This window comes from Budorcas taxicolor, chromosome 10 (assembly GCF_023091745.1).
Source record: "Budorcas taxicolor isolate Tak-1 chromosome 10, Takin1.1, whole genome shotgun sequence".
In the NCBI taxonomy this organism is placed as follows: Eukaryota; Metazoa; Chordata; class Mammalia; order Artiodactyla; family Bovidae; genus Budorcas; species Budorcas taxicolor.
This window is the reverse complement of record NC_068919.1, coordinates 31255506-31278602: the sequence shown is the minus strand read 5'-3', so window position 1 is coordinate 31278602 and position 23097 is coordinate 31255506. Positions and strand designations below refer to the sequence as shown.

At 38.0% G+C, this 23097-nt stretch overlaps 1 protein-coding gene across 1 annotated transcript in view; it reads left to right on the top strand.

Moving 5' to 3' along the window:
- Positions 1-23097, top strand: part of MEIS2 (Meis homeobox 2) — a 220274-nt gene that overhangs the window by 6338 nt on the left and 190839 nt on the right. The window contains exon 7 of the mRNA XM_052646516.1: positions 9269-9383. Within this exon, the coding sequence (XP_052502476.1) occupies positions 9269-9383 (115 nt within the window). The remainder of the gene's footprint in view (positions 1-9268; positions 9384-23097) is intronic.

Below are 23097 nucleotides of genomic sequence, written 5' to 3'. Positions count from 1 at the left end.
CTGCTTTCTCAATTCTGTAATCAGTGCAGCAGGGAGAGAAGGAGGCAGGAAAGTTAACTGGACAGGATGGGAGAGAATTGGGGAGCAAGGACGGATTTCTCAATTTCTCGCAGAGATGGCAATTCTGAGAATTATTGTAAATCTTGCATTGCATTTGAAATAAAAGGAGTGAACCCATTCTAGTTTTCTGAGCTTATGCTGTACAGAAACTTATTGTCAGTGTATGAACTTACTGCCAAGTGCCTGAAGCATCTTGGTAATAAAAGACAGTAACCTTGATGAAACAAATATTAACAATGTATTACAGAAAGCTGAAGGGAATTGTGATTGAGTAAACATAGGTTAGTGGTTGAATTTTAACACTTAAAAGAGTTGGTGAATGAGAACGGAGAGTATAGTAAGGAGGGACCCAAGTGTGTCAGGCCGGGAACGGAGATTTCTTTCTATTCTCTCTGTTTTTAATCCTATTTTGGAACTGATCTAGTGAGTCTGATGCTTTAAAAAAAAAAAAAAAAGGCATATGTAGTGAGACTGAAAATTTGAAAAAGAAGCAAAGAGAAGAAAGATTGCAGCTGGTAGGAAAGGCAAGAGTGGAGAGGTTAAAGAGTGGGTGTGAACAGCAGTTTATTTATAGGAACTCAAGCCTGGGGGTGGGGGACAGGGTGTCCATAGATTACAGTCAATTGAACTCACAACCTGAATGATACAGGCTATAGTCTGCTAACTTGATGGCTGAAATATTAATTTAGCACTCCGTGGAGTTAAATGGGCGTCAAGGCTTGAAGGTAGTTGGTATCACCACCATCACCCCCCACTCCTAGGTGGTAAGAGGAATGAGTTGAGATACCTTGAGAATAAGTTTCTCCCCTTCCTTCTCCAAAAGTTTTGAAAATATACAGTCACAGATTTTAATGAGTAGCCTTTGTGCTCTATGGAAAGCCATATAGCCTAAGGACAGAAGTTTCTATTAAAAAAAAAGAAAACGTCAGTCCCGATGTCCAGTTCTGAGACAGAATAAATACTGTGGTGTTGAAGGCTCCCATGCCTGTCTTTACTCTTGGCTTTTTCCATCACTGGGAGGGAGATGTTGGGGAGCTCTTTTGTATATTAAGTATATTCACTGAAATCAAGTGGGTGCAACAAGCAGCTATGGCAAGTTTATTTGCTGATATGTAGCTATATGCTGTGTGGTTGTGGTCGGCAGGGCATGACACTGCCTTCAAAGTATTTGTTGTTGTCATTTACTTGTATATTTTCATTGCTTCCTGTTTCTAAATTCATGTGCCTTTTGCACTATTGGGGGGACTGGGAAGGCATCTAGTTACATGGTTTGTAGGATGAAAAGTTCACAGTTTTCTGCAGCAAAAGCTTTTCTCATGTCATTTATAGGGGTCTTGACTACTTGGTTTTCTAGAATAGTTTCTTGGAATTGTTTTTTCAAGTGGATATATGGAACTAGAGCATGCTGATGTTTATATAGAAGAGATAGGATAGACTAGGCTGTTTATAGAATTGGCTGATCAACAATGCCAGTTTATGGTACTATTTGGAATATTAAATTATACTCAGGAAAGAAGTTATACCTAAGAAGATAGTGCTTTAATAATGCAACAGTCATCATCTTTGAATAAAAGAATCAACTGTAACATTTGTTGCCTCTCTTAGAGGCCCCCAATCAAGTAAATATGACAACTGATTTATTTTGAACCCATGAGGGCTTACCACCTCATTGGGCATCATAATTTAAAGCCTTTTATTTCCTAGAGTCTGAACTATAACATTTTTACTTTAGCCCCCCTGCTATTTGTTTGCAATGGAAGCAATAATTTGTTCCACCAGCAATCCGAGTGGGAAATGGTGAAGTTTGCCACAGATTTGAATTTTATGTAGGAGATGAGAGAAAACCTTGGAGAGTTTTTTTTTTTTTTTTTTTACCCTTTTTGGTACTTTGACACCTTAAGTGTACGAAATGTATTCTTTCCCAAGTCTTCCCCTACAGAGTGATCCTCTTATGTTCAGCCTCTTCTGCAGGCTATTCCTCCTCCCTCAACTCCCCCCAGCCACAAAAAAGTGAACATACCTCCTCAGACCCACTACCTGAAAAGTGGTATGAGTGGGACATTTTCAGCATGTAAATGTATCCAATTTAAATCTCCAGGTTTACTTTTTCATTTGCTTTGATATGCATATTTAATACATTGCCCCAGGCTGGATCTCATTTGGTGCATGCTGGTGCAGGGGTGATGATGAGCCACTTCAGAAGGACCGAGACAGCGTGTTGTTTTCTCTTTTTTATCTGCTGGCCCACTATTCTGATCTACTGGCTTCCTCGTGGTTTTATTTGCACATGAAATGCTGAGAACATTTCAACTTATTGGCTATGAATAATGACAGCTAAAAAAGAAGTGTAGTTTAATTTGTTGTGTGCCAAGGTTTCTCTTCTGGAGGTGACAGTTTGTGACAGCTGTTTGACACCCCCAAAACACATACACCTCTATTCTTATTAAGTGGTATCAAGCTACTTTGTGTGAGGGGGTGTGTGTGTGTGTGTTTAAGGAAGGAGCAAGCAGGGAGAGAGAGAATGAAAGAGAAAAGAAAGAGTAAGTGTGTGATTCTGAGTAGTAGGAAGCAAAGACAGAAGCGTCAGGAGCAAAGTATTAGGCACCAAAATAGCTTTTGATTTTTCTTATTAAAATTTAAAAAAATAGAAATATATAAAATTAATTGATATAAATATCTCAAAAGCAAGTATTTGAGGCCAACTTTTAAAAATGAGTTTTACATACTCTTGCCTAGTGAACAAGGTTGTTGTCATGTTGATTTCACATTCTATAATATTCTATAAATAATTTGATGTAACATAGATGCATGAATGGGAGACAGCCATAATGTCTTACCTTCCATACATTAAATTCATTTGTTCGTTTCCCGTTGACACTTACATGATGGGCATACTAATACAAAAAAGTTTGGAATTGAATAGAAAATAAAAGTTGCAACATGGGCTACAATTTTATCATGTTTAGGAGATTCATAGTGAATGCTTGCTAATATTTTTAATATTATAAAGATTTCATCTTATACTTTTATTATCATATAAGAGTAATTGTTATAGGTAGGAAACAGCTACCTGTAACGGTCATAGTATTCTTTGGAATATTGGGGAGAAAAATATAATGGTGAAAAGAAATAGAACTCCATTTTCCATCTGCAGTTCTTGTTAAGTTTCCTAGACATTCAAATTTATTTATTTTTTAAAATAAACTTGTCAAGAAACCAATTCTTGAAAAAAAAAGTTTCAACTTGTAAACTGTTATGGCATGATCATGCTTTTCCTAGTCTGGATTGTTTCTGAATAATAGGTGATGTACACATTATCTACTTTACATAATTTTACATCAAGTCTAGATCAAGTGCAGACAAATGAAATATATCTTTCTATTTACATATAAAGATACTACGAATCTTTAGATCAAGTTTAGATAAATGAATTATATTTGTTTTTGAAATACATCCTCTGACCTAAGCTCTATTGGCCTGAAGGTACGTAGTTATATAGTTATTTCTATAATGTGCTTAAGAAATTGCATTGTATTTGTTTTTTGGATGAATTAAATATAGGGAAGAAAATAAAATTGTATCTACTAAAAATTAATGGCAGTTGCCTAAAAATTGACTGGCTCTGATAAGCTGAGCAATAAAAGAAAAATTATTTAAATTTTTATTTTGAAGGCTGTAATTTAAGAGAAGATAAGCTGTTGTTTTCTTTCATATCTCTGAATACGTCAAATTTATTTATGTCTACACAGTTTTTAAAAATTGAGTCAAGTCAAAGGGGAGAATCCCCAGAACCTTGTTCCTGACAGAATTCAGGCAAGTGTCTGAAAAATCAGCAGGGAATGGGCAGTGAGGAGAGAGAGCAGTCTAAGTGATTGGTCTATAGAATATAAAAGAGGAGACATTGGGATGTGAAAATAACATTAATAATATGAATGATTTATTTTATCAGATAATTTCTTATGTTCTGGTGTAAGATTAGACCTCACGGTATGTTATCCAAGTTCTTGGGGGACCTGTTTCAGGAAGGTCGCACCTCTGAGCCGTGTCCACCAACTCAAGGAGACCTGGCCAGGGGCCAGGGGCATGAGTTTTGTGTTGTTGTGTAGTTTCTGCTGGTTGATGGCTTTTCTGTTAATTTCCCATCAAGACTAATTATGTTAGTGAAATCATGTAGGTTGTGCGGTTGGAGTATGCTTTCAGAGTAACTGCAATGAGATAAAATTAAACAAAAGTGCACTTGACAACAACAGATATCCACAATCAGATGAAAAGTTTGATATTTTAAAAATTCATTTTCTCGCTTTTTTTTCAGGCTTAACATTCTATGCAATATTCCATTTCAAAATTACAGGAGATATTTTATAACATGATAGTACACTAATAGTATAAGAAATTTCTATCTTCTCTAAAAGTTGCTCCACCAGAGGAGGAATCATTTGCAAAGAGGGTTTGCCATTTCCATGAGAGTTGCTCACGTATTAATTCTCAAAGCTTAATAGAGGGGGGAAGCAGGGAGATGAGGGAAAGACCCCGGTTCTATTTACATTTTTAAAGAGTGAGTCCACCTTCTGAAAGCACACACAGTTCTCCTGAGTTCTTATGTCAACTTTGGAATAACGGAATTGAAATTCCAACATTTTTTTCAAATTGCACAATTAACGTCTTGAACTTTTGTAGGTTTGACTACCTCATGATAGGAGTCTTCCTCTTATTTTTAAAAATGATTTTCGCACAATGTTAACTGTTAAGATGTGAAAACATCTTAAAGTCATAGGAAATCTGTAAGTTACATTAATTATGTGTACTGATGCGAGCATATCTTGACTTTGTCATTTGAACATCTCTAGACAAATTAGTTTTGCATGCTCCATGTGCTGATTAAATATCTTTATAGATGTTTATTCTTACTTTCTACCTACAAACACATATTCTGAATTACTTTACAGTATTTTCCAAGTTCTTGTATTACTTTGGGCTTGGTGTTCTATATTGTGTTTTAGTTTTGTGGGTTCTAGAAAATCAAATGCTTAAAGTATTTTTTTAATAATAGAAATAAGAAGTGGCAGTGACCTTAGGAATTATTTTGTCTGACTTCTTAATTTTAAAGAGAGAAAGGAAACATGTTCCAGGGAAATTAAGTGCATTACCTGAGGTCATGTGACAGCTGGAGGTGGCACCCTCGAGTCTTAATTCCAATCTAGGATTCTTTCTCCTACACCACATCCATTGCATCACCTCTTCGTCTGGAGTCTCAGATGAGTTTCAGATGATCTGAGGTCGAACTTGTGTGTGGTGTGGCTTCTTTTTTTAACTCCTGGAAACCTAATACTTTTTACTTCCCCATTCAGTTTTGTATTTATTCAGAAACACTTACACATTTTACTTCATTGTCTTTTTCAACGGAAGAACCATGAGCTGGGTGGAATCATTTCAACGGGAAATACCACCAGTTCGCTGGGAATTATTAAATAGTATCCTATCGGCAGGTCTCCCCCAGAAGTGCCACATTGGTGTAAAACATTATAATGGCCACCATCTCTACAGCCTCAACAAAAGAGGTGCATGGAGGATTTGCTTTTTCTGCCCAGAGATGCCTGTCCGCTCTATGCTCTTTCCTAGATTTAGCAAAATTCAATGATGGTGCTAAATCAATTTTTTTTTTTTAACTTTCAAGGGAGGAAACACTGGCAGAATTGTGTTTTCTAGGGAGAGCTGTGTGTAAATGAGAAACAGAGGAGAGCTGCTGAGTGATCTCTTGTGGCCCCGCTACTACAAGCTCTCCCCATCTTGTCTCCTGCTTTTATATTAATTACAACTTGCATTATCAGCTGTGAGTCTGTAGCCCAGCAAATAGAAAATACTGCCCCTGGAGACCTAGCTTCTTGTATCTATTTTCCATCTCCTTCCATTGTGCTCCACTCAGTATTCACTGCTTTTCTCCTGCTAACACTGCTCTTTAATGCAATTACGTAAGAGCAAGAAGAGTACTGTATTTGACTCCTAATTATGAAAGCCCCTGAGAATAGAAACATGTCTTTTCCTTGCCCTCGAATGTCTTCATGATACCTGGGGCTGAAGAGCAGGATATATATTGTGGAATGCACCTACCTGACTCCTCACCCACACACATACACACAGAGAGCATTTCTCTTTATTTTTCTAAGTACGTCATGTGTTTTACATGCTTTCATATGCCACTTTGGTTTCAAGATTCACTAAACTTCTGCATATAATTTGGCAGAAAGCCAAGCAGTTATTCTTGAAGGATGTAAACTTGGAAACTATCTAGGGAGGGGAAAGAAGAAGAAAGGAGTTGTGATACAAACAAATACTTCAGTCTAAGAACAAACCAATCTTATGTGTAAAGGACTATATTGTAGCTATCCATGTTGCTCCCAGTGTTTTGTGATCAAGGAGGTAGCACTTTTTATTGACCAGATTATCAATATTTATATGTGTATTTGATCACATCACTGTGGTGTAGCTGAATACAGACAGCTTGGGGGTAACTCTTCAACTTTCAAACCCCAGAGGGATTCAGCTGTTTTTCCTACCTCCAAGTTAGATGAACATCCTGGTACTAGTTTGTGTCAGTCTTGCAAAGTAGATCATAATACTTGAAACATACTATAGAGATAAACACCTTGTGACATTTGTAGGACAGCCTCTTTGAGGATGTGAGGAAGGTAAGGGGGAACAAATAGGGGCATGGTGGGTTAGACAGTGCAAGTGAACTTGAGCAAACTTCAGGACTGAGCTGAAAATCCAAGACCCAGCTGATTTGGAGGAACTAGCTGCCCTAAAAGTATTACTTGCTTATGTGGCTCATCTCTCACCCCTTTAATTTAGAGACCGCCTCCTCCAAAAAACCAGCGAAGGAAATCAACTGAGTTGTAAACTTGTGAGGACTGACTTTAAAACTCAGTACAGGTTTGACTAATGAGGACAAGACAGTGCTTTCCATTGCAAGAAGTCCTTCTGAGTGATCCCTTGAAATCACTCTCATGTCCAAACAGAAAGACTCGCTGGAGCTTCATTTGAATGATTATAAAATAGCTGTTAGATGACATTTGCCTTAAAACATAGTTGAGGTGTTAGTAGTTAATTATTGTAATTTTCTTGAGGGGTAAGGAGCTTTTATAGCTACTAGCTTAATAAAAAGCATGCAGTGCATAAAATTCACATCACTTGCTGTTTTAGTGATGCAAAGTTTAACTGAAAAGTTTAGCTTAGGTGACTATTATTGCAGTTTCTAAAAGAAGGCTCTAGCCAGTGTTGTTGCAAGACTAACCTCATGCCATGCTATTGTTTTTTTCTTTCTTTCTTTTTTCTTGTAATTCTTCTAGCTCTTTATCTGATTACCATCTGGCAAACAGCTGACTCGAAGAGTCTGCAAAGCTTGAAGAGCCCCTGCATTCTGCTTGCTTTTAGCTAGAAACTATTGGAAGAGTTTCGAACTTAGATAAGAAAATCACAGGCATGACTTTGTCTTCATGCAGGCAGCAGAACCTTGGTTTTCGTTTTATTCTGTTCAACTTTGTTCCCAAATCTATCAATACTTTCAAAAATGTATCTTTACTTTAGAGAGATATATACATGTGCAGTACTTACAGTCACAAAGTTTCTGCTTAAGGTTTTGCCTTTGAATCTGTGGCTTGCCTGACAGCGGTACCAACAGCATTATTTGATAGAGATGTTATTAATCTCTAGAACTTTGGGACATTTCACCATCTATCAAAAATGCTAAATGTTAACTTACAGTGGTTTGAGACAGATCTATAGAGGCAAACAGATTTTTGTTGTTGTTGCTGCTCCAAATGATAATAGTTCCTTATTTTTTCTCTCTTTGGTTTCTTGACTTTATTTTGGTGAAGTTTTATGTTCTATTTCTACATCATAGGGTTGAGGTTGAGAAAATGATAGACTGACCTTTTTTTCTGGATAAAATATGTATAATGACAACATGGCAAGATTGTCTTCAAGTGGTCGAGATGTTAGCATGTTGCCTAAAGACATGTCAGTCTGTCTGAGTCCTTAATAACCAATTCTTGTAAGAAATAGTGTACTTTGAGGGACTGACGAGGCTTTTTATTTTGCTCTCAAAGTACTGCACCCCCACCCCTACCCCCACCCCCAACAGATTTGCTTGCCAGTAGATCTGTGGGCTTAGTCGAAGTTATCGCATACAGGTGACAAGTGTACAACTCTGACCTTAAGGCTGGTCTGTTTCACATGCTGTTCCTACTCTCTGTTTCTGCCAGAGGAAATTCCATCTCTTGCCTGCCTTCATGTGGTGCTGATAAAGTCCTTCCTGTACATTAGAATTCCTGTTTTCCTTTAAGCGACAGCAGGGTATTGGGACTGATCAGGAAAGGGGAGGAGGAACAGGAGAAGAATACACTCAGCAAAGTAGCATGAACTATAACTCTCGGCTTACCTTACACGTCCTTTAAAATGAGCAGTTCTTTCAGGAAAAAGCACTGCTCTGTGACTTTAAACCTTCCATGCAGCTCTAAAGGAAGTCCTCTCCAATTTATTAGGTGGATCACAGTTCATAGCTGTTTCATTTTCTGATTGTCGTTTGTGCACATTAAACAGCAAGGAAGGTATTGATGCATTGATTAATATTATTGTCTTTGTTAATGATATAATCAGTTGACAGTAATTTTGAGAGTTAATTCAGGCCTTTTTAGGGCAATGCATTTGATGTGAAGGGCTGTCCCATACATTCTCCAATCTGAATTTTTAAGGGAGTTGTTGAGTTTTGTAGATGTGTTAATAGTCTGAAGTGTTTGGTATCCAAGAGCATTGGGACCTATTTCTTGGAAGAGCGTGCCATAATTAATTAAAGAGCAAACTTTTAGATTTTTAAGGAGGCTTTTTTTCCCCTAACTTTAAAAATTCACTTTATTGAAGTATAATTTGTGTATAATAAAATGCATCCATTGTAAGGCATCTGTTTCAATTGGTTTTAACAAATATGTACACTGACATGACTATCACTTCATCATGATTCTAGTGCATCTTTTTTCCTTTTGGTACCTATTGCTGAAAAGACAACGTACTGTAACATGGCATCTGTACATGCCTAGTTCTACAAATACTAATATGTACATGTTTTTTGCCTCTCTCTGCACCTTTCCCCTTGGTTCGTCATTTATGGCTGAAATGGTCACTGTGGAAAAATTCCTTGGCCTCCTGACATCAGAATCCTGCATCTTGGCGAGACCACGACGATGCAACTTCCACCCATTCAGCAGGCACCCCGGGGCCCTCCAGTGGGGGCCATGCGTCCCAGAGTGGAGACAACAGCAGTGAGCAAGGTAAAAAGTCAAGGATTTTCCTTGTGCAAAGTGGGCATGACTGAAATAACATCAGTATTTTATATTGGTACATCAGCCTCACTATAAACAGGAGCATGGCAGGTTAGGGAGTATAAATGGCTGCTATTTAGGGAGACAGTATTTCCTTCCCTTAACTTATATTCCTCACCAAAAACAAAACAAAACAAAAAAGAGTCGTCTAATCTTTAAGCAAGCATTACAATAACAATTGATTAGTTCTGCCAATTCTTTGACAAATTTGGTTATCTACTCTTTACTCCTGGGTGTAAGCAAATAGAATGACAGATCTTTGCTTCTGTGATACAGTAGGTTGAGTTATACTATAAATGGGATATTTTATTTGTAAATCAACTATAAGGGTTTTCTATAATCAAGCAATGATGCCTGTAAAGCACACATGATGCAAAAATCTGTTCTTATTAGTTCCAAAGTGCCATGCAAATTTTATATGGAATTGTATTGGGAAGATGGATTTTGAAATTCTTAGATTTGTCCCCATTTCTATTCAGCTGCCATGGTGAGACTTTTGTCCCAAATTGTAAAAATTCAAATAATCAGAAGGCAAGGGGGACGTCAACTACAGATGACAAGAAAGCCTAGAGTCATTTAGAATAAATTTTACCATTTAAGGCTCACCTATTGCACACAGAGCAATTATATATTGGTAGGGTTGACTCTTCTATGGCTAAAATTATTATTTAAAAGAAGATGCATTATTGAACGTGGGCCAGGAAAGTATATAGATTTTACTTTTTAATATTTTACATTAGATGGTGTCTGATCTCCTAGGTCTATTTCATCTCTATTATGACTGTGTTTATGGCCACAATATTTAAGCATTAGACAGTCTTCCAAGTGGAGGACAGTTTAACAGCTTGAACTGTAGTCATATATGCCATTTAAAAAACGATGGTTGATGTAGGGTGAGTGCCTTTATATTTCCAAGTTCCTGGTCATAGATTTTGGATTCCTAGTATTCTGGAAGAGTTTAGAGAAGTGTCCCTTCTAGGATGTTGTTAAGTTGTGAATAGGTCCAACTTAGGATCTAGATTTAAGCAAGCTGCAACTAACACAGAAATGAACACTGTCAGATGGTAAATTGTGGAAGAACTGGTGAACTGTATCTATTTAAGCTTTCTGTGCTGTTTTTTATTAGATCACTTTGGTTGTATGTAAGAGAACTAAACTATAAAGAATTTTGAAGATGAAATGTATATAAATTCAGTGAATCTGTAATGCAGTGGCTTTAATTGTGTTTCTATGTCTTGGAAAAAGACTTCTCAGTGTGGTTAAATCTGAAAAGCTTTCTAAGTCTCCTCTCCTCCCACCACCCCAAATCATGGTGCCACAAAGGGGGAAATGTATCTATTAATAAAAACAAAACACCTTAAACATGGTACAAGAGAAGGGGAGAGGAGAAGCAGACTTAATGGTCTAATGAGGCTATCTTCCAAAGACTTGTTGTGTGTGAGGCTCGCTTTGACCTTTCACTTTGCTCAGGAGCCCAGCGCTTCATTTTTCACATTCTTGCAATTACGTTAACGCTTCAAGCATTTCTGACTCCAAGTCAGCTAGCAACACCAGGCATAACTCAACACTGTGAGTTTTTCTCCTCTCTGTAGATTCATTAACAGGTCACCAAGGTCCCAACTGAAATTTAAAACTGACTGGTTCAGTTGGGTTGGTTGAGTTATGGCCAGCGAGATGGCAGGAGAGGGCCAGGGAGAAGGGGAGGCAGGGAAGGACGACCCTGGGGTTTGGAACGCTGAACAGTTGCGGCCACGGCCAAGGCATAGAGTTTTATCATTTTGGTTAATTTTGCTGGCTTGTTGTTTTTGCTTTTGTTTTTGTTAGGGAAGAGAAAAGCACTGAGACCGATATAGTTGGCTAAAAACCATACACGCAAACCTCTATGTTGTGGTTAGCCACACCCACTGATGCCATGTTGAAGGATTTGATCCCCATAGGATTTTGTTCCTTTAATCATATCTCCATGGGATTAAAGAATGGACATGGTAGCTTATGTGTTTGAGTACTAGGAAGTCAGTCATTTTACTGTATTAAAGTGTGAGGGACAAAAAAACGTTTTGATTCCTGGAAAATGGAGACTCTCTGGGCATGGAGAATTTGCTACCTGGCTGACTACACCAGTGGCTCCCAAACACAGGTTGAAAGATATTCTGTATTTTACCAAAGATTCTAAATTTCAAAGGTCAGACTTGAGTGTATTTTGTCATACTCGTGCCCATATTAGTCTTTTAAATATGTTTTCAAGATATTTTGTCCCACCAAATTGTCCAGAGTAGCTTTCTATGGGAAAGATTAATTATCTGCTTCAGGGCAAAGTCAACAGAGATATTGACTGAAATCACATATGCTTATCCCAGGTTAAATCTTAGGGTTGACGTTTAATGGAAAGCCTAAGAAGGAAATTTATGTTCTTCATATTAAATGTATTAAAATGTTTCATTGGGAACCAAGATTTTTAGTTTAGAAAAAAGTTTTCTTGCTTATTCAGAATTTATTAGCACAACAGGCATATGGAAAACTGTAAAACGATTCAGTTTCAAAACAAATTATGATAAACAGAAAAAAATAGGGATGAATTGTACTAAAGACAATGTTTTCATACACATTTTAAATTAAACTTTAATAGCCATATGCTATAAAACAATACATGCATTTATGTTGCTTTATGATTTGGGGAATATTTCTACTAAAATGATTCATATGAACCTTTTCTTTGGAACCTAAAAATATCTCATTATTTTATGACTTGATAGGGAAAGAGCTACAGTTACACAGGTGAAAGGTCATCTTTTCCTCCTCCGTGTTTGTACAGCAAACCAAAGCGGGGGGGGGGGGAATCAAATTTTTAAAATATTGTAAGAAACAAACTTGATAAAATGTGAAACCTGACTTTACTGTCTCTTTCACATAGCACATGCCTAGCAGTAAACTACATAAATATGAACCAGACTTTCATTCACTGTGATTTCTTTGGCTAAAAGCAGCCAAATGGAGTTTATCTTGTTAGTCACATGAGAATGAAGAAAAAAGTCTGTTTTATTTTTCAGGGATAGAATTAGGGTGCACACTGGGTCTCTGGGGAAGTAACTGGCCCTCTTTGTGTCTGGCTTCCCATCAGTAATAAAATGGGGCTTGATAATAAGGCGTGGGGTCCCTAATTCTGTACCTGCTGAGTCAAAAGCTGCTTTGTATTTCATTGTGGGTTTTGCCCAGAGTAAAGACTAGGAAGCAGCCCCCTTGTTCCTGGAGCACTTTGAGAGCCTTAGATGAAAGGCACAATATATGTACAAAGTATTATTATTATTGATGGGTTTGTGTAACTCCCATTAACGCTGATGGGAGTTACGCATGTGAATTGGCAGGAGAATAGACCCCTCAGTGTTTAGAGCACATGAAATTTACATTTTTTCCAGTGCTGTAATTGAGATGTTGACAAATTGGAGAATATTGATGAGCCTTTGTTTTAAGTATTTCGTGCCAAGTTTGTTTTATTTTTTCCGGATTTGAACAATGGTATGGGTTCAGCAGCAGTGAATAAAAAGGGCAGAGTAAAGATAACTTTGTATTTCAATATTTTGATGTGCCAATATGAAATAAATTGTCTTAGGCAAATGGAATATGCTGTTTTAATCATTAGCTAGGCATGAAAGAAAAATTGATGTTGACATCTTTGCTGTAAAATCGTTGTAATGGGGCCTTCCTTACAATTCATTTTTGTAAAATTCATTTTGTACATTTTGCAGCAATTGAACAATCCCTGCACTGTGAATAGGCAGGATTCCCAGAAATACCGAGACAGTTGGCCCAGTAACTGCTGAGCTCACACTGCACACCACACGCACGTTAACCATACTGTTGCCAGACCCAGTTTAACCTAAATCCATTAGTATTTAAGCATCTATGCGCCTCTCATCTTTGAAGACACAGGGCTGTACAAACCAGCATAGTTCCCCTCAACTCTGCCACCTATAAAACCTCTCTTTTGATGTCTCTATCATCCAGGCAATGAGACTAAAATTCCATAACTAGATATTATGCAATTCTTTAGCAATCATGGTTTTGAAATCTAAAAATACCCACTGTAGATTTAACATAAATGATTATAGGTAAGCAAAAGTCTAACACAGGCTTACACTGTTGAATTATTATATAATGCATGAAATAGTATTCTTCCCCACCAAGTATTCCAGTTACATAGTTAAAAGATGGGGGGAACCCTCAAACCCACTTATAGTGGGTCCTGAATATGTTCTACTGGGATTTCTTATTCAGTCTAGGAAAACTCTGTCAATGGAATGTTTTCATAGTGGCGGCAATCTCTTTAAAATAACCCTAAATACAATATGACAGATGCCATCTGGCATAATCTTTTGCTAGTTGCTTTTAACTTTTATTTTTCCTAGAGCTAAGTTCATCCAAAACTGGTCACTTACTGTTATGATAAATATGGTGACATTTCTTTTCCTTCCTGTCCTCCTAATTGTATCAGAAAATTCACTGAGAATGTAATTGAGAATTGAACATTGGCACAGAAGAAGCTGTTGTATTATAGAATATTTATGTTACATTTTCATACTTTTTTGGCTCCCCAAATAAAATCAAAAGGAATACTGTCCTTAATCATCAGCAAACATCCAAATAATTTCTGTTGATTTTCTTAAGATGTTTTAGAATAGCAACCGCTAGAAATAAAATTAAACTCTTCTAATAAATAAATGCTCTAGGAGCATGTAATGGTGCCCATAAATGCTTAAAAGCTTTCTATAATTGCTGTTAATTTTGAGTAATTTCTTCCTATATGTATCAACTTACTTGAAAAGCCCGGAGTTGAAATTTCTAGATTTTTTTTTTTAACTTAGTCATGTAAAGGGATGTCTCCTGATGCCAGTTAGAGTTTAATTTAGAGTAGTAATTAAACTTGAATACTGCCTCATAAACAAAAGATAAACAATAAACCAGCCACGTTCCCTGCTGTTTCATAGCTTTCTTTCCCAGATGTTTTAGCCTGATAATTTTTACACAGTGAACTACCTAACATGGAGTTTTGTGGACAGAGGTCGAAAGAGAGTTTTCTTTTTAGCTTTTCTTTTCTTCTTCTTTTTTTTTTTTTTGGTTTGGTAATCTTTTTTCAGTTCAAAAATCAAAATGTAGGGGCTTTTCCACTACTTAGATTTTTAAAAATTCTGATTAAGTAAATTCTTAATGCAGACGTGCTTTAAAGATAACTCTAGTTCTTTTCCTTAGATATGGTCTCTTTTTTTCCTTTAAAATGAATCTTGTTGTGAATGCCTTTACACTTAATAACGTAAAGAACAGGTTTTTGCTTAAGTAAAATCTTGATAGTAAGTCAGAGAAAGAAAAGCTTGACAATAGAAAATGTTTCTTTTCCTCTTTTCTTCTACTTTCCAGCCCATGCATCCGCCCCCCTCCTCCCCCTTCCCGCCCATGACCAACGTTACTTTGCGCTTGTACTTTTCTTTGGCCTACAAGCGTTCTCTGTCTGGGTTCTGGACCAGTCCATTGTCAGCCATGATCTTTCTAATTGTCAGGTACTAGTCGGCCATTCAATGCAGAAGCCATGTTATTTTCACTGGGTGGGGTAATTACTGAAAGCTGAGAATAGCTGCACTAAAGACGAGGGATACTTTCATGATCCCATTAGCATAAGAGTGGGTAAATTATTCATGCCAAGTGAGGATTCTATGGGGAAAAGTATAGTTAATGCACATAGTTTTTAAATGTATCCCTTTCTGCTCTGAGACTAAATTCTTGTTGGAATCAGTTCTCAGACATTTACGGGAAAGCTCTGGTGGCGTGTTAGATGCAGTTCATCTCTCTCTGTTTGCAGCGCTCTCAATAGAGACCATCTGGCAAAGATCCAAAAGGTGATTAAACAAAATGATCAGCTCTTGTTGCTGTGTTACATGTCCAATACTCCGGATTAAAAAACATGACCCACGACAGTCAAGCTCACGTCATGCCGCTCCCTCTCCCCCTCCCCTTCCCGTATAAGAATTCAGATGGTCCACAAATGTGTGTGCCATCTTTGTGTCCTTATGGCCCATAATCATGAACAGGTTGTGCAAATGGCTCTTTCTGGAGCACTGTCTGTTCCAGCAGCATAGAAGCGTTTCATATTAATTGGGTCAGTCTAATACTCATATTGACATGGGGAAAAATTACTAAAATTTATTCTTATAGCAGACAATGAATATGTGTGCTTTCTGCCATGAGGGAAGTGAAATCTGACAACTGGCTTGTGCAACTGATTAATTTTTCTCGAAAATGGAGAAAAATCAAAGCAGGGGAAACTGTCATTCTCTGAAAACAGTGCACAACGCTTTGTAAGTAAACAAAATGCATTGGGTGGGGGCTTTGGGGGAGCTTGTGGAAATGAGCTCTGGTTTTAACGCCATAATCAGGGATGAATTTACAGTGCCATTCAGAGGCGTCCTCCTCCCCATAAACAAGCTGATAATCACAGGGAAGCTGACTTCCAATTAGCTTTTCCTTCCCTCACAGGGATCAGGGTATTTATATGTCCTCCTTAAGCTTTAATATGTCACTCCTGAGTTGGTCCATCTCATGTCACATTCAAAAGTTTGGAAATAAAATGCTTTATTATGAGGAAATCCTGCAAGGTAATTTTTCAACCAATCATTTCACAATTGAGTTAAGGTAAAAATGCCAAGATTTGTGAGTAAGGGACAGATGTATCTTATCTTTGGGGGTTTGCACCAAATGCCAAGTAGAAATATAAATTGAACAAACCAGACATTGTGAGGAAGTGATTGAAGAAATATTGAGATGAAATCTTGGAATGAACTATATATGTATATTTATAACAATGCTGTGAATTGCTTACATGCCACATTTGCATAAGCCTGAACTCTGATTTTTATTAAGGGGCAGTTTCATGTAGGTTAGTTAAGGCATTCAAAACACAAGACCATTATTATGTCTGTTATTAGATTATTTAAGAGATTATGCCTGACCACTTAATATTGTGGAAATAGAGGATATTCTAGGATGAATTTGAGTGCAAATGTCCAGAAAACATAAAGAATAAATCAGAAAAAAAAAAATTCTTCACAACCACTTTAAAACATCCTCAGTCCTGTCAGCTCCCATTTCTAAGGGAGGGTAAGACAGTAGGTTAGAAATACAGCCAGGCACAGTACTCAGGGAGGGGAAGTGAGGGTCCCCTGGAGTCAGTGCAGTGTGGCAGATGAAAGGGACTTGCATAGCCTTGGGGGTCTTAAGGCTATTATAGGGCAACTCATGCTCTGTTATCATGCTGATTTTTCAATTGATTTTTGGCTGAACAGTACTTGTTGAAGCCCTCCAGAGCATCAGACACAGCCTTATGGTGCTATATGTTGTAATACACGTGTTCTGTTTTTCCCTTCATTGTCTTGCCTTTACTTCGGAAGAATAGGCTATAACGACGCCATGTTATTTTTCTCTCCTTTCTCTGTTCTTCTTATTTCTACCCTCAGAAAGTTCTTGAAATTCTTATTGTTTTAAATCTGGGGTGGGGTAGGGTAGTAGGAGAATAGCTTTTTTTTTTTCATCTTCCTATGTAGACATTTGTTTTTAATTTGGCCTTTGAAAATATTTTGATGTCACAGCAGACAATAATATAAACCATTTTTATCTACCAACTTTATCCCTTAGTAGTCTTGAGCTATTCACCTCCTTTCTAATGACCAGCAAGTAAACAACTACGGGATTTCACTAAAATTTAATTCCTCATTAAAATGAAAGTTAATGTCCCTTCTACTGTAGCAGTATGGTCCCTTAGCCAGATAGGAAGTCAGATCTTGAAAAGGGAAATACTGGAGAGAGACCTAAGGGAAGTGTGTCCCTCTTTCTTCTGTCTAGGGAATTCTGATTCTAATGTCATCTCCTCCAGGAAGCCTTCCTGATTTGCCTGGGGCATAAGCCAGTGTTCTCTTCTCTGCACCCCAGTGGCACCTTCTACCACTATTATAGCATCATTCACATTTTGTGTTATAATTGTTTGGTTCCTGGTCTGTCACCTTGCTTTTCCAAGGCAGAAATTATTACTTATTCAGCTATCTAGCAATAGAATGTTCTGTTCTGAATCAATAAGCAAAATCCACAGATTTCAGTTTTTGTAAGGTAGAAACAATTTAATCAAAACTTTGTACTCATCAGCTGGATATTTAACATACTGATACGTTTGAAAAAATCATCTTATATCCTTAAAAGATAATAAACCTATTTTATTCTACTAAAATTTTATTGTATGCAACACTATCTTAAATAAGTCAATGGACTATTATAGGTAGTTTCTTAAATTTTAGATTCTTATTTTAAATGGTATTTTAAGATGATACTTAAAATAGGATTTGTCTTATTTGTTATTTAATGATATCTTAAATTATATACATATGGTCAGAATTTGGACATGGGATTTCTTTTCACTATATTATCTATACAAAAGTAAGGGGGTGGATATAAGTCTTATAATGTAATGTAATAAGGGAAACTTTAATGTGGCAAATAGTTTCCCCTGATGAACTCAGGATCCATTTTGCTTGTGCTTCTTGTTTAGGATGAGGTTGACCTTGAGGGAAGTTGGGGGTCTTCACAAACAGGTAAAGAAACTGGAAGTAACTCTTGAATTTTTAGGCTGTACATGCTTCTGCTGATTTCCTACATATTCATTCCAGTTTTCTTGTAGTTTGCTTTTGAGCAGGTTTAATTTAATTTAGGCAATGTAAGCACACCCTGTATTGAGCCTTGTTTTCATCTGCTTGAGGTTCTGTCCAGAGTCTTGGACTGTGAGTCAAGATGCCTGTGCTCTGGGGTTAGGGTTGCACTGAAAAGGACACGGACTCAGGAGGCAGAGAGACATGGGTTCAAATCCCAGTTTTACTCCATGTTGCTAGATTCAGTTTCTCCATCTGCAGAGTGGGGGGAGCTGCTTGCCATCAGGGTTGTCCTGGAGATGGTATCATGCGAGATCTGTGTGTTAAACACATAGTATTGCCTGGAACCAGAACTGTTAGTTCCTGTATTCCCCTGTTCTGCTGTCCTTGACTGACTCTAATTAGCTCTGTGGCCTTCGATGACTCCATTAATCTCTTCAGACTTTTGCTCACCTATAAAATAGGACAGAATTAGATGATCTTTTACATTCAAGCGCCAGGAATCTAATGTTTACATTCATGAGTCTTCTTTTTTATTTTGTGGATTTTAACATAGAGAAAGACTGCAAGTTTTTTAGTTTTTGCTTTTTTTGTTTTGTTTTAAATCAGAGGTGTAACAGAAACATTTTTATTTCCTTCATTTTACAGGATTATTATATAGTGAGATCATGTTTTTTGTTCTTTGCTGTTGCTTACGAGGTAAGACTATCCTTCCTGCTTTGGCAAGAGAATAACCAGGCCTTAGAGCTGGTATTCTGAGGATGGCAGATTGTCACAGTCTGGGTATAGGATGCTGAAGGTGGTTTGTGACTATCAGAAGTGTGAGATATATTTTGTAAATACAGAGTAACTTTCATTATCCATTATCTAATCAATTAGAATCTCTGTTGGAAGTTCTGTACATCACAAGTAGAATAATAAAGGATAATCATTACAGAGGCTGAGACCTATCCTTTCCTGAGATGAATTATAGAAGTCTCTGGTGGCTCAGACAGTAAAGCATCTATCTGCAATGCAGGAGACCCGGGTTCGATCCCTGGGTCGGGAAGATCCCCTGGAGAAGGAAATGGCAGCCCACTCCAGTATTCTTGCCTGGAAAATCCCATGGACGGCGGAGCCTGGTAGGCTACTGTCCATGGGGTCGCACAGAGTCGGACATGACTGAGTGACTTCACTTCACTTCAAAGAACTTTCAGAATTATACAGTTAAGAATATTTTACTGTATCTAATTATTTTTAGACTCATAATTTACACCAGATGAAGCTGTTACCCTTTAGTCAGTAGAATTTGTGCTTAATCAAAATGCTTATTCCCTAACTCTTGCTGCCAGCTAGGGATGTCACTGCGGCCTCAAAACTAAGTATTATTATTATTTTTTTTTAATTTGGAGATTTACAAAAGCAGACTAGGAGTGTAAAATTTCATAATTCTTCTTTGAGCTAACATTTGTAACAAATGCCACCTGCTGAAATAAAACCTCCAATATTTCCATGTACTAAATGTGAATGATGGAGAAAAGTTGATAACTCATGGATTATTGAAAGCTTATGGAATCTATCTCTTGAGTGTCCTTCAGTGACACACACCAGAGCTGATATGTACATAAACTTTTCTGGAGGCAGGAAGCTCTCGATCTCTTAAGACCTCTTCTGAGTCTGTGTTGCTTAAATTCAGTACACACAGATATTCATTGAATAAGGCACTCTGGAAATAAAAATATAAAAATTACAAGGGTCCCTGCCTTCAATAACTTACCATCTTTTGTGAGGTAAGGGCACCATGGAGAGTATGCTGGTAACTCTTATGTGAGACAGATATTCAGTGCTAGGGAATGTATGGAGGAAGGCTTGTTGACCCAGAGAGAGTGGAGTGTACAAAGGATGGAGTTTTGGAAGCAGATGGCTCTGAACACTCATCCTTGCCCTGCTGCTTCTAAGCAATGATCTTTCTGAATGTTAGTTTCTTCACCTGTGAAATGGGAACAATAACCATCTATTGGGCTTCCCTAATAACTCCAGTGGTAAAGAATCCACCTGCAATGCAGGAGGCCTGCCAGCAAAGCAGGAGGCCTTGGGTTTGATCCCTGGGTTGGGACAGTCCCTGGAGGAGGGCATGGCAACCCACTCCAATATTCTTGCCTGGAGAATCCCCATGGACAGAGGAGCCTGGCAGGATGCAGTCCATGGGATTACAAAGAGTTGAACATGACTAAGTGGCTAAGTACAGCACAACACAGCACAACCATCTCATAGGGTAATTGCTAGGATTAAATAAACTTTAGTTGTTTTTTTTAAGTCTCACTTGGTAGCTAACGTGCAACTGCCCAAATATTCTCTTCATTCAACATTTATTGACCATGTAATTGATGGGAATCACTATCCTAGATGCTAGAGATACATGACTCCTAAGATGTGATATCATTCCTCTTCATACTGTTTCTTAAGTAACTCAGAAATGTAAACAGATAAATGCACATGCTTCTAATATCACGTGCAACATTCAGGTTGTAAGGTATTTCAGATGAGGGAGCAGATGAGGGAGTGAAATATCTGAAATATCTGTGGAAGGCACCACAAAATTGGGGAGGCTTTAAAAGGCTTTAATGGCCTTCAGTGGGTGTTTACAGGTCAACAAGGTAGGGGATATTTGGGGAGCAGATGGAGGAGCTGGTGCAGAGGCCCAGAAGTGTGAAACAGCATGGTATGTTCAGGGCAACAACCAGGTTGATAACTGCCGTTTGTGAGAGAGGCTGCTTGGGAAGAGGGTGGCTGGTGAGGCAAGTAGGGGCTGTCTGTGAAGATCCTTGTTTACCAGGCTAAGAAGCTTATACTTAATCCTGTAGAGCACTGTTTACCAAACTTTCCTGGAGATAAGTAGCTCCTAAGGGGCTTGTCCATACAGATTCCCAGGCAGACCACAGCCACACAGAGTCTGAATCTCCATGGGAGGTCCCGGGCCTCTGAATTTTCAATCCAGGCCCCAGGGATGTGGACTGACCATTAAAGAAAATTAAGCAAAAGGAGTTTATGATGAGATTTTGTATTTTGGAAAAAGCTCTTTTGAGACTGTAGAGAATACATTTGACGGAGGCAAGAGTAAGTACAGTAAAAGAACTCTACATGTGAATGAGTTCTGTTCCAAGAGCGTGTTTGTAAGTCCAGCAAACTTAGCCTAGGTACCCGACTAACACAATCGACTATATAGTGCTATACTGTAATAGGTTTATAGTTCTTTTCATACAAATAATACATTAAAAAAAACTTGAAATAAAGATAATGTACTACTGTGCTCTGTACAGTGTGTGTGTGGGGGGTGCTCAGTTATATCTGACTCTTATGACCCCATGGACTGTACCCCACCAGGCTCGTCTGTCCATGGGACTTGCCAGGTAAGAATACTGGAGTGCATTGCCATTTCCTGCTCCAGGGGATCTTCCTGACCCGCGGATGTTGAACCTCCTGCATTGGCAGGCAGATGCCTTACCGCTGTGCCACCTTGGAAGCCCTACTCTGTGCAGTACTGTAAAGCACGTGGAAGCACAGCCGCTTGTAGAGAATGCAGGCACGTGACAGTGTACATCAGACGCGTGAGCTCACTTATGTGATTGGACATGTGCACGCACGTTCACATCTGTGAAAGTTTGCAACATGAAGGCTTCTAGGTGGGGGACTTCTAAGGACTGGTGAGGGCTACATGAAGACAGTGGCAGTGGAGGTGTGCGGGAGAGGACTGATAGATTACATGCAGGAAGAAGGGAAGAGGACAGAGTCCAGTATCACATGCAGGCCATTCTCTTGGTGGAGGTACCATAGTGTAGATAGTTTTCTTTTTTCCTGCCATGAGCTTTGAAGTATGGATGTCTATCCATCAGAGGAGAAGATGAGGAATAATATTACGCTTACACATGCAAGGCTGTTGAAGTAGAAATGCATGATGCATGTTGGATGGATAATGATTTTTTTTCCAGGTCATAAGGTACTTAGGGGCAGGGTAGCCCAGTTGAGGGGGTAGCCTTTGACGTTTTTCTGCTTGCCTTGATATTTTCAGATCTGTCATTTGTCATGGGTAATCCTCCACTTTATATTTGTAAAATGGGCGTAATAGATATCTAATTTAATAGATTTAGGAAAAGAAGAATGATGTGATTTATCTAAAATGACAGTAATTTTATGTTTGGTTCATAGTAAACAAAACATTATATGTATATATTTTTGCTTAAATGTTGCTTTAAAAAAAGTTAACAACTGACCCTGTACAGCTGTTATCAGGATGAGGAACCTAAAAATGCAACCCTGCATTCATCCTTGGGAAAACAGAGTTATAGGTTGTATAGCTGGAGATACCTGCTTGAGCCCAGCCCTGAGCCCTGCCACGTTTTAAATACAAGATGCCACTAGCCTCAGACTCATCTAGTGGAAAGTGATTCCTCTCCTCTGAAGTCCCATTGCACATTTTTCTGATTCTCTCTTCTGACAATTGGGTTGTTCCTGTGTTATAGTAATTGGTTACATGTCTTATTTATTATCCTATTTGACTGTAAGATTCTTGAGGACACTTTACATGTCTGCAGCATCTTCCTTCTCAGCCCCCCATTGTGCTATGATAACATAGAAGACCTTCGATAATAGTAATTATTTTTTTAAAAAAGAGGATTGGGTCCATATTGTGAAGGACATTGAATAGCAAGCTGAGGAGTTTGTGCTTGATTTGGTAGGTAATGGGGACCTATTGAAGATTTTTGAATGGGGGTAGTGACATAATCGCCTTCCTTTTGAATGTCAATGACAAATTCTCCACTGTGTCTTCCATGGTCAAAATAGCAGACCCATACGCTTGCCTGAAATACTGTCTGTTTGAAAGAATGGATATTCTTTTGAATGAAGAAGCAAATTTCAAATCACTTAAAAAAAAAAATAAAGCTTGACATTCTCTCTAAAGTAATTTAAACACATAAATTATTGAGATTCACAAAGGTCCCAAGTAT